General features: G+C 39.8%; 1 protein-coding gene across 1 annotated transcript in view; it reads right to left on the bottom strand.

The window, feature by feature from the left end:
* Positions 1-8,891, bottom strand: part of trabd2a (TraB domain containing 2A) — a 59,374-nt gene extending 50,483 nt beyond the window's left edge. Inside the window, exons 1-2 of the mRNA XM_027136789.2 lie at positions 8,341-8,891; positions 6,695-7,255 (exon numbers count right to left, since the gene is read on the bottom strand). Of these exons, the coding sequence (XP_026992590.1) occupies positions 6,695-7,255; positions 8,341-8,445 (666 nt within the window). The 5' untranslated portion in view covers positions 8,446-8,891. The remainder of the gene's footprint in view (positions 1-6,694; positions 7,256-8,340) is intronic.
* Positions 8,892-18,648: the final 9,757 nt, after the last annotated feature.

The raw sequence follows: 18,648 nt of genomic DNA, 5'->3' as shown, positions 1-18,648 counted from the left end.
GATTTTTCTTTAGCTATTTTTTCACTCTTTCTGAGTTTGGATGCTGATCAGTTTAAGGATTAAGGGCGGTCGCTGGAGGACAGCCGGCCGAGGATGCACGTAGACACTCCTGGCTCTGATAACCTGCTGTGAGAGACAGGAACGTCTCCACTACGCTGCGAACGCTAGCTCGGCTGCACAGAGAGCGAAAGGATCTCGCATAGCAGGCTTCCTTTAATCTCACTCAGACATCTGTAAATAGAGACAGACGTCTCGTTTCATAACTTCATCTGGAGCCGTTGACGAAAACGCAACAAGAGCCCCGGAGCGGAGACGTGTGCCAGCGACTGTGCAGCTTGGCACACTGGGTCACTGGTTTAAATCTCAGATATGGCACAAGGGCTAATCTCAATTACCTGCCCCTTTCTCTAAGCTCTGTCCTTCAGCAAGGTGCTTAACCTCTGAAGTGCTTGTGGGCGGCTGAAACGTGACACCAACGTCTCATTCCTCAACCCCCGCTCCCTATCCTGCATTAGTGCCCTGAAAAACCTTCCAAGACTCTTCACTGATCCTTACTGGGTTTATTTCAATAGCTCCATTGACGCCGATACGGATAGACGGCACATCCCAGCTATCTGATACCGTGAGTGCAGTTGCTGGCCACCGATGTGTACACGAGGTCCTGGTGGAAGTGAGGGCTTGACAGTATACAGGGCAAAAGATGAAAAATCATACAAAGTATACAAACAACAACGCACTGAGCCAAATGTTTTATTTGACTGATCTGAATTTGCTTCCTCTTTCTGTCCAGTCATCATGAGCATCTAACTGTGACACATGGATACAGCTAGACATGGAACCAATCATCACTACATTGACCCAAAATATCTCTGGCTAGAAAGCTAGTAATGTCATGTAGTGAATGTTTGCCAAAGATTATTTTTAGCTGCTTTATTGCGCAATATTATAATTTTATCATGAAATGTAATGTTTCTGTCTTGACACACTATTTTTTCGTCATTCAAGTAAAATTCATCTCCCAAATAGAGAAAAATCTGCCCTCACCTTCTCATTTAATTTCTCTGTGACAAAAGTATTGGCTTCATTTGAGTCACCCGAGTTAAGACGGATGTCCTACTAGGTGTCACAGCGGTATCCTATAGTAATGTAGTGAACGTTTGCATCCACTACACAAGGTGTATGTCTAATGCACTACACAAGGTGTACGCCTAATCCATTACACAAGGTGTATGTCTAATCCACTACACAAGGTGTATGTCTAATCCACTACACAAGGTGTATGTCTAATCCACTACACAAGGTGTACGCCTAATCCACTACACAAGGTGTATGTCTAATCCACTACACAAGGTGTATGTCTAATCCACTACACAAGGTGTATGTCTAATCCACTACACAAGGTGTACGCCTAATCCACTACACAAGGTGTACGTCTAATCCACTACACAAGGTGTATGTCTAATCCACTACACAAGGTGTACGCCTAATCCACTACACAAGGTGTATGTCTAATCCACTACACAAGGTGTATGTCTAATCCACTACACAAGGTGTATGTCTAATCCACTACACAAGGTGTATGTCTAATCCACTACACAAGGTGTATGTCTAATCCACTACACAAGGTGTATGTCTAATCCACTACACAAGGTGTACGTCTAATCCACTACACAAGGTGTACGTCTAATCCACTACACAAGGTGTACGTCTAATCCACTACACAAGGTGTACGTCTAATCCACTACACAAGGTGTACGTCTAATCCACTACACAAGGTGTATGTCTAATCCATTACACAAGGTGTACGTCTAATCCACTACACAAGGCGCATGTCTAATCCACTACACAAGGTGTACGTCTAATCCACTACACAAGGTGTATGTCTAATCCACACAAGGCGTACGTCTAATCCACTACACAAGGTGTACGTCTAATCCACTACACAAGGTGTACGTCTAATCCACTACACAAGGTGTACGTCTAATCCACTACACAAGGTGTATGTCTAATCCACTACACAAGGTGTATGTCTAATCCACTACACAAGGTGTACGTCTAATCCACTACACAAGGTGTATGTCTAATCCACTACACAAGGTGTATGTCTAATCCACTACACAAGGTGTATGTCTAATCCACTATACAAGGTGTACGTCTAATCCACTACACAAGGTGTACGTCTAATCCACTACACAAGGTGTACGTCTAATCCACTACACAAGGTGTACGTCTAATCCACTACACAAGGTGTACGTCTAATCCACTACACAAGGACATTATCTAATATTCACCAAGAGAAAAACACATACTGGAATACATTTTGTTGTATTTGACATATTGTGGATTAAAAAATATTGGCACCCTTGTGTTCAGCATAGGTAGATTTTTACCAAAGTGTTATACGGTCTTTATTATATATACGCTAAGGAGTGATGTTGGCTGCAGGATCACAGTATGAAGTGCAGAAGCCTCAATCAATCCAGAAGGATTAAAACACATCACTGTCTGTCTGAAAGCTTTGGAAGAGCATGAATGAGAATACGCAGGGACTGGATATTGTGCAATTAACCCACATTTTGTCTAAAGTAATAAATCCAGACAGATCCAATTCAGTGGTCTTGACTCACTGTAGCGTCAAAACAACTGTCTGCACTTTGCAATCTTAGTCAAACCTCCCAAGAAACTCGCCAACATCAGTCTCTACATTACTCTCTTTGCCTAAGATGAGCTGAATTGAAACCACCTGTTATTCTACGTCTCGATCATGCGAAGTCTGTTTAAACAGCGTGCAAATCTGGCCAATGCGAATTATGATTTCTGTATGGATATGGTTTACTGCTGCTATTTTTGTTTCCTTTGTAATCATCGACCCCCTCAGGGAAGAACGGCATTATACAATCCGTCTCAATCTGGGTATTTGACTCTAAGCACATGGACGAATTATTATCTCTACCCAGAATTCAGCTCACCACAGAAAACAAAACAAAACAAAAAAAATGGTGTAGTGAGTGTTTTGTTTCCGCTCTTGATGGAAATATCGGTCATTTGGATTTAATCTGATTAGTTAGAGCTTTGGATATGTATTCCTGCTCTGGCCAAATTCCCCAGAGTGTATGGCTCCTTGCCTAAATACTACCAAATACAAAGAAGACCACTGCTGTTTTGGAGAGTCTAAGCTCCAGTGACTTCCAGGCAATTCTCACAACATACCATCAAAAGATCTAATGGGGATATGACGGAGAGACACGATGACTGACGGCAATCAGTCGATCGAATCGATTCGCGTTCGATTCGACCGAACGAATGCGATAGACTAAAAACAACCACATTTGCGAAAGACAAAATGTTTTGGCTTTTTCTGGTTTTATTCAAAAAATCTATTGTATTCTGGATTTTTTTTTTTAATTCATTCTGATTTAGGAAATTTTTATAAATAAAATATCAGAATCCAAAAATAAAATGAAAATGATGTTTTTGGTCTAGATTTTAACAGACAGCATGGAAGGACAGTGTCTCTCTCTCACCTTAAGAGTTAAATAATTGTGTGGAGAAATTGAATAATATCCTTGATTCAGTAAAAATGATCGACATCTCCAACGCTGTTGATAAGAATAGCGTCTTTTCCGATGCTTCGAATATCTCCAACATACCAACTGTGTTCTCAAACTTCAACATTTTAGTAATAACATCTTGTGCGCTTTTTACGTGATATGTCAGATTTTATGGTCAAAAACGAGATGCTCCTTAAAAAAGATCAGACAAGTTCACAAAAAAATGTGAAACATAAGATCAGCTGGAACAAAAAGTCATATTCGACCTGCTCCCACTCTGGGGTGCAAAAACTTAAAAAAAAATTTTTTTAGCAGGATGTCTAATTTACAGTATTGTCAAAAATTTACTGTTTCTGGATTGGTCAAGAAGATGTAAAGAATTTTGTTCATCCTCAGTAACTAACTGCAGTTAAGAGTCGAGGTGAAACCGAAGAACCCAGATGAAAGGATGAGAGAAAGTCCAGTGATAGTGATAGTTTCATCCATGAAATCTTATTCATTCATTCTCCATTGTATTCGACATTACCTGCATTCAGCTGCACTGCATCCTGGGACTTTGTGTCTAACTTCTGAGCCAACACCTTTACTACTTTTTGACTTTCTCACAAGTTTTCCTTGAAACTGTCGAACTGGGAGGACAACGAGGTTACCACACATTCCTCTGTGTTCCTCTTGGAGATGGATGGAAACTAAGCGCATCATCATTCATCATCACTCTACGCCTCATTACCATCCCTGACAGCAGCCAGACCCTAGAACTTCCCTTAACAGTTTCCAACGCTATGCCACCTACAGCACCTTGATGAGGGCTGCTTCAGGTTTTTGGCTCCTAGTAAATTTCTCCTAATGAATGCTGTCTAGAAGAACCTGAATCCAAGTTCAGCAGCACTCTCAGAATGTGCAGGGATGTTTTGGATGGGACTGGTGGGGGTTTTCTTTGACAACCTAATCATTCTCCTTAATAGACACGTAGACCTTGTATACCACAAGGTCTGGGAACTGAGACATTTCCTGATGGAGATGAGTTTGGACTTTTCGAGTGTCTTATAAAGATTTGTAGCTTTGAAAGAAAGATAATTAACTCTGAAAGATGAGAGGTTAGGTGATGGATGCTAGTTTTGTTCATAAATTTCATGTTACGGGATGGTTCACCATGCAGAAATGGCTTCATTTCAGGAAGTATATCTTTTCATTCCCTAACTATAATTATATCGGAAAGCTACTTACGCTGATATTTTCCTGGCTTTACTGTATTATTAGCTTGTTAGAAAAATATTATGGCTGCTTTTCCACAATGACAAACATACACAGTTACAGAAACATGACCTTTCTTAGAAGCTCCACCAACGCTCTGTATCAAGCTGTACTTTTCCTTAATGAATTAACCCTTGTGCAGACCTGGGGTCTGTTTGACTCATCTGGAAAATTTAATGTGTCATAACTTGGGTTTCCTTCCACATATTTGCCTGATTGTTCCAAATTATGAACTTTGTAAAATGAAAGTAAAATTAATTTGGTCTATTTTTGTTGAACTATGTGTTCGTAAAATAAATACTTTCCTCCTCGAGTCCTCCCGAGTCAATTTGACCCGGCCACATTTAGTGGGGCAATAGGTCACACTTTTGCCCTTTTCAGCATAATGAACATACATACAGACACAAAAATGCACACATAAAATGTCCACTAACACACGCACCCAAAACACACACACACACACACACACACACACACACACACACACACAAATTGGGCATTGCATTTCATAAGGCCTCCAGAAAAAAAAAAGCCACACATTTGTAAATATTTCACACTTTTGATATGCCTTCGCCTAGCAGAGGGCAGAATAGGATCTACCGAAATGATGATACATCTTTTTTTGCCACCTTAGTCACAGTAAAACTTAAAAAAATGCTAAAACCTACATTCACCCTAAGATATGACCGATCCAATGGATTCCATTGGAGGAATCCTCTGACCAATCGCATCACATGTGGGGTTCGACTTTTCTTCTGTTCCCCACTCACAAGTGCAACTCTTAGCTACCTTTTAATGTTTGACATGCAAAAATGGAAGATGAACTTAGAACTGCGGTTTCTTCTCATCCTGTCACATGTAAACTCACAATAAATAAAGCGTTGAAGGAGGTAGATGAGATTGTTCACGCTTCTTTTTAGATGGCTTTTAGTTAATAAAGTTCCGTTAATAAAGCTAATAGGCCATCGATCGTAAATAAAACACTGGTCAGTGTGAAACCGCTAGACAGGCCACGCCCACAAGCTACAAAATAAGCATCAAGCACGACAAGTGATTTGTTGTGACAAGGAGAGGTCCAGTTTGGTACCTTGATGTCTGGGAGAAATGTCTGCAGAATCAGAGATTCGTCTCCCGTGATTGTACTCATTATTAACCTGCACAAGGCAGGAGAAAGTGTTTCAGACAATCTTCAGCCTGTCCTATGATAATAAGAGCAATTACACCGGCAGGACAGAGCTGACTACACGGCACAGACCTGACATCTGTGAGCTCCAGCTCTGTGTTTAGCTGTCTGAGTGTTAGCTTAAAATTGCCATGAGTAATCCCCTTAGTTCCGTCCCTGTATTAGCCCCAAATTCCAGAAGTTGCTACACAATTTCTGAGCAGCTCTGTGTGCTTTGAAGGACACTCGTAATTGCGGCTGCCTAATAAGCCGACTTCTGCAACAAGGGCGTTTTGAGTCGGGTTCAGACGAAAACCATTACTCTCAAATTTATCTTAATAACGGAAGACACGCCAGGAGCAGACTATTTGTTCAGCTGATAGAAACCCCACACCTGCTGTGGCCCCCTGTCTCTCCACCAGTCACAGCCACTCATCTGCCCCGTGAAGCTTTAAACGCAACACCACGGCACTTTCCCTCCCAAGGCTGTGTAGTAATATTTCAGTGCTGATACTGCAGAGACAGCACTTTGACATGGAAGTTAAAAATCTGACTGTATCATGTGTTTTTATGCTGCATTACTTTTAGAAAAGGATTTTCATTGGAGTTCTTATAGTTGCTGGTAGGTTTGACCGGTTTGACAAAATCATCATACGCTATTTTTATGGCATCCGAGAAAAAATTCTAAATATTTTTTGTAAGAATTGTACGATTGAACATAACCCACCTGGGAGAAGTTCAACCCGTTGAGAGGATGACACTGCTCCTCAACCTTCTCCACCGCCCCCGTCTTCTTCTTCATCCTCTCTGCCTCCTGAGCCAGGTAGAGGTCCAGCACTGGAACACCACGTGTCTTAATGTCCGCCTCAGTCAGCGAGTTCACCATGAGCATGACCCATACAGGTCGTTTGCGCTCCCAGTTACCTGCAATGGCGTTGAATAGGTAATCAGCATACAGACCCTTTCCCCTCTGATCTGGAGTCATCCACGATGGCATCATGAGCTTGACGTACTCCAGATGCCTCTTCAAGCGGCGGTAAATGTCTCTCGGCAGAACGTCCTGCAGGTTCTCACCTTGCGGTAGCAGCTGGCACCGCGTCAGTGCTGAAATAGTGTACGGGTCGGTGAGGTCCAGTTCAAAGTACACAATATTGCTCTCCTGGAAGGCTTTTTTGGAGTTCTCTGGGATGTAGTCCCAAACCCTTGTGTAGGGCACGTGGATGGTGCCGTAGAAATACGACGGTGGGTCACGCTTAATTGTCCACAGGAAGGAATTGAGCTCACTTTGCTATGAATAGAAGAATGCACGTGATTGTGTCATTATAAAAAAATTATAAATTGGCATTCATGATGAATTTCAGATACGTTAATCCTAATAATGCTCTGGTGTCGGTTTAGTTTATATATGATTGCATTTGCCATAAATCTGATATCATTATGCAATATTATAAGAATAATGGCATTATTCTACAACTCAGGCATTACTTGTTTGAGACTTTACAGGCTAACTGTGATTGTGCGTGATTGCAAAATCTAGGAAATGTTCCCAAGTATAGGAACTAACACTTTTCCCAAATGTTTATTAGAAAGCCGCTAATTGCCGTAATGGGCTGTTAATATGTCATTTAATGCAATACACGTCGCAGGACAGCAAAGATTAATGAACTCTGCTGGACATCTTTACACATTCCATTCAGGCGGAATAATGCAATCGGGTGGGAGGATCTGAACTTAAATAAATAAATAAATACATAAATAGATAAATAACACTGGAAGGAAGTTTTTAATATTTTCGGGTTAATGTTGCTTTTGTAGTGTCTTTATTATATTAGGTGAAAATGCACAAACGGTGCAGGAGAACAGGAGAAAGTATAAATACCTGATGTCTTATTTACTTAAAAAAAACAGCTATATAATAAACACAATGTATTAAAACGATTATAATAATATAACGGATTTATCAGTTTATAAACCGTGATTTTTTATTTTTTATTTTTTGGTTAAAGTGATTAAATGGCTTTTTCTTCTAAGCTTGACATCGTAATAAAAATGCACACACTGATTCCAACAGGATGTTTGTGCTTCATGACTCCATGCTATATAACAATGTATAAAAAAAAATACCTTTCCTTATATATTTTTTATTCCAGCTCAGGTTCATGAAATTATTAAATAATAATATTTAATCATGCAACATGAGCAACAGGTTGATGCACTTTTTAAAAATTCTACACCAAGGTGCAAACCAGTGCTGTGTAGTTTAAAAATGGCACAAACAAACTTTTAAACCTTTTTTTTAAATAGACATGATATTGATGATGCCTGAAGTCCAAATTGCGTTCATTTCATTCAGTGTTGTTGATGGAAACCTACCTTCCTGTTGAGGTCGCAGCTCGAGCTCTCCCTGGCGCTCCACTGGCTGGCTTGCATGAGCAGCGCGAGGCACGCGCGCATGAACGCGCACCGCGTGAGCACCATTTCGGCTCCGCGCTTCACGCTTTCCGGTTGATCTTCCACGGACTGATATCCCGCTGCCGTCCGCTCTCAGGGCTCCGGGGTGACGGGGATCCGGTGAACGGTACAGTGCGTTTCCGCCATGCTGTCAAACGCGTGTCTCGCTATCACCGTTTACATGCACGTGCCTTATTTATTTTTCTCTACCTTAAAGAAAACAAAACTTTTTTACTATCTGAACTACATGACAGTTTAGTTGGACGAACATCTAAGCAGCCCTGGAACGCAGGGGTTGGTATTGTACACAGCTTGCATGTAAAAAAAAAGTCATGCAACAGGTCAGAAACAGGTCCAACTTCAACCGTGAACAAACCGCGCATCAGCTCCGCGTTTGTCCGCGCGAGGGGAGTGAATGAAGACTGGAGCATCACTGAGACTTACCTACCCCCCTCTCCCCTCTCCCTTCACCCCTTTCCCACCCCGAAGCCTCTCTAAAGCCCCCCACCTCCACACATCCAGTGGTATAATCTGATTGAAGCATCTCGTGCCCCCGCGGGGCTTTTTGGAGGAGGAGCGCGAGCCATCAGCTGCACCGCGGGGCTTTAACTAAAGCAACACAGTGAGCTCCCAAACCTCTGTGTGCGTGTCCCAGGAGCTGGAACAACACCAATACACCATGTTACAACACCACCAATACACCATGTTACAACACCAATACACCATGTTACAACACCAATACACCATGTTACATACAACACCACCAATACACCATGTTACAACACCACCAATACACCATGTTACAACACCACCAATACACCATGTTACAACACCAATACACCATGTTACATACAACACCACCAATACACCATGTTACAACACCAATACACCATGTTACAACACCACCAATACACCATGTTACAACACCACCAATACACCATGTTACAACACCAATACACCATGTTACATACAACACCACCAATACAGCATGTTACAACACCAATACACCATGTTACATACAACACCACCAATACACCATGTTACAACACCACCAATACACCATGTTACAACAACAAAAGCAACATAATTACACACACAGATAAAGAAAAAATACAACAATGTCTTTCATTTATTTATTATTCAGCTTTTATTTCTTGTGCATTGGGCAAGATAGTGCATGCACATTACAGCAACAACAACAACAACAACAACAATAACAACAACAACGACAATAATAATAATAATAATAAACTCTCTCTCTCTCTCTCTCTCTCTCTCTCTCTCTCTCTCTCTCTCTCTCTCTCTCTCTCTCTCTCTCACACACACACACATACACACATCCACACACACACACACACACATTAAGCCAAAAATCTGTTTTCCCCCTGCACATTTACACAGGTTTTTCTCTAGCTGTGAACATAACCTGAGATGAACTCTTGATATGAATGTGATTTTATCAGCTAAGACATGTTCCTGGATCAACATGTCTGCATGATGTCATCAGTGTACATCTCCAGACTCATTGGTCGCTTTGAGGCCTAACTTTATGGTTTGAAAGTTTTTTTTTACTGAACATATTGAAACACTGACAACTTAAGACATTTTTAGATAAAGTGAGCATCAAGTAAACAACTGAAATGTGATAAAACTGAAGCCAGATTTTCTGTCAGGGATCCGGCTGGTGTGTCTGGAGTCACCCGCCCACTGATGACATCGCAAGGAAGTGAGAAGTTACATGTTATGTGGTTCTAGATAGCAGTAAGAACTCTGAAAGTTCTCCCTCTCTATATTCTTCAGGATTGTTATAGGTGGTCTCCTGTGTCCTGTACGTGAAGCCTTAAAGGTTTTCCCTGACAGCGTTTGGAAATGGTTCCAAACTAGAACCTATTTATGAGACTAGAACCTTACATAGTGTTTAGAACCATTGTTGTCTGCAGAACAATAAAGATAAAAAACAATGTCAAATCAAGATTTTTATAGACAGAAAACTGGATTGGATTTTTTTTAAAAGGTCCATGCAACTGTTTTAGAACCCATAACTTTTTTTAAGAGTGGAGGAATTTAAAGTAATATATTCTGAATTAATAAAGCTTCATATAATAAGCTGGTTATTGTTGCTGATGTTTTTTACATTTTAAGAAAATTTTCCATTTTAATTTTAACATTCTTTTTTTTTATTTCAGAATTAAATATTTAAATTTATATTCGTTTAATTCTTCTTTTCGACATAACACTATAAAATGTGTAAACTTTTTTCTTGTTTTTCTGTCTAGTGCTGTGTTAGTTAGTGAAAAGTGCTGCTGTCGTGTCAATTAAACGATAGGTCAATCAATTAAACCCATTATACAGCTGAGGATCCTCCAAAGGATCACTTAAAAAGAAAAGAAAATTCACCTTTAATCACTTTATTCTTTACACTTTACTGTTCACCTACTAAACAACAAATGTCATGAAGGAACATACTTATTCATCACTTATTCAGTCTTTAAGCATGGTTCTGTGCTGCGCAGACATCCTGCTTACTTCAGCATGCTTTTGTTTAGGGAAATTATAAAAAGTTAATTCTAGCACCATCTAGCGGCGGAAGCAAATATCACAAGAAGCAGAAGAGTCATTATCCAGATAAAAACGACTTGACCTTTAAGATTTGTCCTTTAATACTTTTTAATAAGCTATAATATAAAACGTATTATAGGAAGTAATGCTTGAAAATTACAAAAAAATAACCCAATAATATATTATATAATACAATTAGAATTATTTAATAAATACATGCAAAAAGACAAATGATTTAAAAACCAAATATATTAAACATATATTAAAAACATTATTTTTTTTTATGTCAATGTTGTTGGACCTATCTAAACTCATTCACTCCACTTAAATGATAAATTTGTTGTTCTCTCTAATATTATTTAATGTATTTCAAAAAATTATTCCATTAATAACAACCCCAAAAATACAAATAAATTAAAATATTATTATTATTATTATTATTATTATTATTATTATTATTATTATTATTATTATTATTATTATTAAGTCGTGGCCTAATGGTTAGAGAGTCTGACTCGTAATCCTAAGGTTGTGGGTTCGAGTCTCAGGCCGGCCATGACTGAGGTGCCCTTGAGCAAGGCACTGAACCCCCCAACTGCTCCCCGGGCGCCGCAGTGGCTGCCCACTGCTCCGGGTGTGTGTTCATGGTGTGTGTGTGTTCTCTGCTGTGTGTGTGCACTTTGGATGGGTCAAATGCAGAGAACGAATTCTGAGTATGGTTCACCATACTTAGCCATATGTCATGTCACTATTATTATTATTATTATTATTAATAATAATAATAATAATAATAAAATATTATCTCAATTCATTTCCATACCCGTTATTGTTCAGAGAGTTGGCTAATACAAACGGCTCAGCGTTCGGACACTGAGGAATCGAACTATTTATATGATTCAGTGTCAATTCAAACATATGGATTTCCCATTCAAACAAATGATTCATTCAAACATTCAGACATCCAGGAACATATGTTTTTATTTTTTGCTCAACAATTGCTCAACTGTCATAGTAATGACTTTATAAAATATTAATATCAATTTAAAGCCATGAGGTTATAAATGTATCAAGTGTTAAAAATAAATAAATAAAGTGATTCAGATGTAATTCAGACTTGTTGCAATATGGACCAACTTGGTCCAACAATCAGCCTGATCTTTTCTCATTGCACCTACACCTGATGTAATAAAGCAGCTAATTAACAATCAGTCCTGAGGTGAAGTGTGTGTGTGTGTGTGTGTGTGTGTGTGTGTGTGTGTGTGTGTGTGTGTGTGTGTGTGTGTTAATGCAGGTTCTCCAGGAGCACTCACCTTGACTACGTTTCTTTATGTGATGACACTTAATTAGCTCCGTGTTTGTTTGGTAAAGATACTTTAACTTGATAGTTTTTGCTAACAGTGTAAGCCTGATAGTATATTGTATTGTATGTGCAGTTCATGTAATGACTATAGACATTTAAAATGCATCTATAAGTATTTCAGTGGCAGGTTTTTAGACAAAGAAAGGCCTATCGTGTGGATTTAAACAGGAAGCTGTGAATTTCGGTCACTCAGATCACCGCAGAATGCTCGCTGAGTCAGAGCTGAACCGGGTGCAGAATTCCAGCCAATCACACTGTTCATTTGTATTAACTAATTAATGAATAATTAACATGTTTTAGTTCCTTTCAGGAATAAGTAGACATGATAACATGCCCCAGACAACACGTGTTCAAATCACCATAGTCTTTGGTTAAAATGTGCTAACCTGAGAGACTTCATACTCAGTCAAGTTGTGATGCTAGCCATTTGGCTAACACAAGATCTGAGACTTTTTCATTTTTTTCAATTAGTTAAGCTAGTTGGATACCAAACCTAAATGTTTTTTTTTTCCTGAGAGGAATCTCACTCCTATTCATAAATGTTTATAATATTTACTACTTAAGCTAACAAGCTAGCTGACCAGCATGAGCTAACTTGACAGACACACTGAGATGTCTGTTCGGGTCCTGTTTATAAAAGCTAGCTGACTAGCATGAGCTAATTTTAGTAGTTTGGCAATTTTAGTTCTGTTTAAATCTTCAGTACTTAAGTTAACTAGATGGATATCATAAGCTAAAGGGCCTTTTTAAAGGATTTTAATATAGTCCAGAAATGTTCAGAATCTCCATTGAAAGTTAGCTAGCTGGCTAACAGAACTGAATCAATATACATAAAGTCATAACCTTTACACACACACACACACACACACACACACACACACACACACACACACACACACACACACACACACACAATCGTAGCCACAGTGTTGTAGAAAGTGTGGAAAGTACAAGCTAAATAGCATTGATGAACATGATAATGGATTTTTTCCCCCCATATTTAAAGCTTTTAAAGAACACATGAATCACATGTTTATCTGTGAACTGGGTTAGATTATTTATGACGCATACAAAAGTGGCTCAGAAAAACTTTTTTTTTCTCCTCGTAGCTCCTTCTCCTGAATCAAACTTGACTTCCTGCTGATCTGTTGAATAAAGCTGCTTTCATTACTCTGTGATTCACTTCAGCCTGCACTCTCTCGTCCAAGAGTTTGACTCTGAAAACAGAATATAAAAAGCATGAACAATGACTTGTCTATTAATCCCTCAGCATGTCATAATGGTTCTCATTTCACTCAGCGACCAGTAATGTATGTTGGCTAATCACTATATAGCTAGCTATATATTGCTAGCTAATATGTAGTTAAGACATGATACATACATAAATCCAAAATATGAAACGGCACTGTAATTCATATATGCATGAATGGTGGTATCGACGGACGAAGATATTTCCCGAGCAGCATTTGTGTGCTGGCACTAAAAGTATTGGCACCCTTTGCGAGAAAGGGTAATGGTTACCAAAAATTGTAGCGTCTCAAATGACATACATTTATGACATACTCTACCGTGTAGTTTTTGACTTTTAGTAGTTTAGTACCCTCTTAAATGGAACACTAGCATTTTTTTACTTACCTGTAAGTATATGTTTTTTCTTGTTGATGGCAAATCGATTGTTGATGGCAAATAACAATGTCAAAAACACACAGAATACAACATTGTTAGCTTTAGCAAAATATGCTGAAGTTTTTTAAATATTGAAAAATAAATTGTACAATGGGGACACGGTGGCATAGCGGTTAGCACGTTCGCCTCACACCTCCAGGGTTGGGGGTTCGATTCCCGTCTCCGCCTTGTGTGTGTGAAGTTTGCATGTTCTCCCCGTGCCTCGGGGGTTTCCTCCGGGTACTCCGGTTTCCTCCCTTGGTTCAAAAGTCATGCATGGTAGGTTGATAGGCATCTCTGGTGAATTGTCCATAGTGTGTGAGTGAATGAGAGTGTGTGTGTGTGCCCTGCGATGGGTTGGCACTCCGTCCAGGGTGTATCCTGCCTCGATGCCCGATGACGCCTGAGATAGGCACAGGCTCCCCGTGACCCGAGGTAGTTCGAATAAGCGGTAGAAAATGAATGAATGAATGAAATTGTACAATGCGGGCTAATTTAAAAGACATTTGAAAGCGCACTAGACGACTCGACCCTTTCTGGTTGAATTATGAAGGAAAATTCCATTTTACACCACAAAAAACAAGATTATATTGAAATATGTGCCTTGTGCTTAGGAAATTTTGCCTTGGTTGGTTTGCAGTCTATGACCGGTGTGATGGTGTTGATGGTGACGATTGATCTGTTTAAACAGACGAGGCGACAGACTAAAGGATTAAAGTGCCGCTGCACTCCCTTTTTTTTTAGGTAGGCATAAAGCAAGTGTTAAATCCCACTGTGACATTGATCAAGGACAGCCTTAACTAATTATTCATATTATCAAAATAATCTGAAGGAATTTAAAAGTAAAAATCCACCTCAGAGCTGTATACTAAAATAAATCTCAAACATTGTTTTAAACATAAGGATGAATGTGTATGTTGTTCAGAATGGATCTTTTTTCCCTGTCAAGTGGTGGACTTAATTACGCTGCCTGAATCGCGGCCTGCCGATAAGATGTAAATCACTTTAGAGCAGTGTGGAGTTTAGCATTCTGCCTCATTTAGCACATCTGATTTAGCTTATCAGATTGTTTCCAAAACCTTCATGAGCCTAGATTTAAGGAAAGTCAATCCACTGATGTTTCTGCCTGTCTGAAAAATGGCTAAAAAATAGATGTATGCATACAGAGTGTGTAATTTATATCTGTGTGTGTGTGTGTGTGTGTGTGTGCGTATGTGTGTGCGTGTGCAGTGCATTCTATGGATAAGCCCAGGAAAGTACCCTAGAAAACTATGTTGTTCCTCTTTCTTATTCTGGATCAAACAGGACGTCCTGCTGGCCTGCTGAATAATGCTCTGTTTGCCCACTCTCAGCTCCATTTATTAGCACAGACTGGACACACACACACACACACATTGCTTGCACGACTGCTTATCTGGGATCACCATTCAAGACGTGAATATGAAATGCCAAGAATTGATCCTGGATTAGTTCCCGTGTGATGCATGACACCAGGTTTCCCAGCTTGCCTTTGGAGAGATGTTACGGTGGGTGGAAAAGCTGATCTGCTCCAGAGGGGCAAATCAAAACACGGGTGTAATGTTTCATCACGGATTGGCTTTGAAGAGGCGCTGGAATGGACCTCCTGTGGCATGCGGGGGAAGGGGTGTGTGTGTGTGTGTGTGTGTGTGTGTATGTGTGTGTGTGTGTGTGTGTGTGTGTGTGTATTTCCTATATATTAAGTCAGAGTGAGCATATGACAAGAGGGTGGAGCTAAACTAAATTTGATCAGCTGATCGTAAAACTTCTTCATATACTGTATAATATGAACATGCTACAGTTTAGCTACGTTACACAAACTAGCCAGCTATTTAAAAGCCACACGCGAGGCAGATTACTAGTAACCCTAGTTAACGTTAGATTGTAGCCATTACAGTGTAGATAGATTGCTAGTTACCTTAGCTAGCATTAACATTACCTGATGCTAGTGCACTATTTTTAGAGTGTCACCATTTTGTCAGCAACCGACATCACAGAATCCCACAATGCACTGCATGTAGTTGACCTCCAGATGATTTAAAAAAAAAAAAAAAACATAGGATAATTTAGCATCATTACCTATGCTAACAAGATATCTAAACACAACTCAACAGCTAGCTTTGCTAATGTTACTAATAAAGTCAAGCAAGATGTATGTCAAGTAAAATGATATCTATTACACAACATGATATAACGTAGCCTAACGGCTAAGCTAGCCATCTATCTAAATGCAGGTCTGTTTTAACATTAGAAAGCAAACTAGTTAACATTACACTGATGACATCTTTTGTGTCGTCCAGGTTCGCTTCAAACCTACTTTAGAATATTCTGGAGAACATTTACGCTGCGTTCCTTGCTATTGCTATTCTACAGACGAGTGTGACTCAGCAAAATCGGCGTCAGTGAGCTGAGTGACAACCTGCAGCAGGTTGATTCGACAAATCTCCACAGCACAATGCATACAAAACCCTGTACACACACACACACACACACACACACACACACACACACACACACACACACACACACACACAAGCTGCTCCCTGAGCCGCTGGCGCATGCTGAATGCTAAATGCTGATTCGTGGTTTGTGTCACATTTACTCAGGGGTGTCGGCTGCGTTTTTTAGCATCACGCTGGCCTTTTCTGTGATGATTTATTAAGTGTGTGCAATTCCTCGACAGAAACAAGGGCTCAGAAATCCCACACGCTCGTTCTGAGATGCCATCGCATGAGGTCTGGACTAATTACCTGTCAGCGTGACGAGGCCGAAGCTTTCGCTCTGAGACGAGCACGCCGAGGAGACGGGTTTAACATCTCGACGCAGGAGAAAAAAAAGCCTTTATTGAGTTTGTTACCATCCTGAAGTTGATTATTTCTTCGTAGCAGCACATCACAGAATCTGTAATTCCTCCAAAGCAATGATTGTATTTTTAACTTATTAACCAACAATATGTTTGGTCATGTTCTCACTTACGTTATAGCAGCTACAGGATAAACAATCGTTCCTTCCTGTGGTGGGAAATTTACTGGTTGTTACAAAGCACCGATTCTGGAGACTCCTTCCATAAACATTACAGAATGAGTCGAGTTTGTGCTTTTACTTTAAGTTACATGTATTTTTTTTATCTGTTTATGATTACTGTTGGATTATTTACATGACCTTGTGAATGAGCCGTTACTATAGATACGATAACGTACAAGAGCACACGTTAACTACTGTAAATATTCCTTTCCTTATATTTTATATCTATTCTTTAATGTTGTTTATGTTTAACAGAAAGAATAACCATAAACCTTTCTTATAGTTCATATTATTTTATTTACCTATTATTTCTTTTGGTGCATGGTGGCTTCGTGGTTAGCACGTCCGCCTCACACCTCCGGGGTTGGGGGTTCGATTCCCGCCTCCGCCTTGTGTGTGTGGAGTTTGCATGTTCTCCCCGTGCCTCGGGGGTTTCCTCCGGGTACTCCGGTTTCCTCCCCCGGTCCAAAGACATGCATGGTAGGTTGATTGGCATCTCTGGAAAATTGTCCGTAGTGTGTGTGTGTGTGAGTGAATGAGTGTGTGTGTGTGTGCCCTGTGATGGGTTGGCACTACGTCCAGGGTGTATCCTGCCTCGATGCCCGATGACGCCTGAGATAGGCACATGCTCCCCGTGACACGAGGTAGTTCGTGTAAGCGGTAGAAAATGAGTGAGTATTCTTTCTTTCTTTCTTTCTTTCTTTCTTTCTTTCTTTCTTTCTTTCTTTCTTTCTTTCTTTCGTTCTCTTTTTTATAGTCAACAAAAACATTAACTATAACTTCTTTCTTCCTTGCTTACATTTCCTTTATCAATCTTTCTTATATACATTATATTTAACTAAAAGTAAAACTATAAATCTGTTCTTTCTTTTTTCACTCTTTTTTATACGGTTTGTAATCATTTAGATGTTATTTGTGTTTTTCTTTCTTTCTTTCTTTCTTTCTTTCTTTCTTTCTTTCTTTCTTTCTTTCTTTCTTTCTTTCTTTCTTTTCTACTTCATATGGTAAGCACTCTGGCTGTACAGCTATACTGCAGACTGAGTGTATTAATAATATAAACAGGAAGTTCAGAGGGGAAAAGCTGTTAAAGGAAATGAATCAACACCTGGTGAGCAGATCAGATTTGAGAAGCTCTGTAGTATAAACTGCATTAACGCGCGCTGAAGTGTAGCTCAAGCTTTCGTAGTGTCCCGCATGCAGATGGAGATTTGGTGACTATTTTCTCAGCTGTTCGAGTCACAGTTAGCGTCTGATGGACGGACGATCCGGACAGACGTCTCCAGCTGCCGGGTGCGAACCGTGGTAGAAATCCGAGCTGTATGAAAACAACGTCGAGCGTCTAGAGTTTCTAAAGTCAGCACGGACTAAATAAATCGACCTGAATCAAGTCCAGATGCAGATGTAGTGGCATCTCTAGTAAAAGCGTAAGCTCAGGGAAGAAAAGACGTGTGGACAGAACAAGTCAAACTCATGATGGATGTTCTTTTGGGTCTTTCAGCCTTTTAGCTATGACTGCTGAAGAAGAAGAAGAATATAACAGAATAAATTGCTAACACTGCTTAGCTGGGATTCAAACTCAGAACCTTTCAATGAGTCGTCCAACA

Source organism: Tachysurus fulvidraco, chromosome 26 (assembly GCF_022655615.1).
Source record: "Tachysurus fulvidraco isolate hzauxx_2018 chromosome 26, HZAU_PFXX_2.0, whole genome shotgun sequence".
NCBI classification, from domain to species: Eukaryota; Metazoa; Chordata; class Actinopteri; order Siluriformes; family Bagridae; genus Tachysurus; species Tachysurus fulvidraco.
Note: the sequence above shows the minus strand (reverse complement) of the source record. Positions and strands in the feature narration are given on the sequence as shown.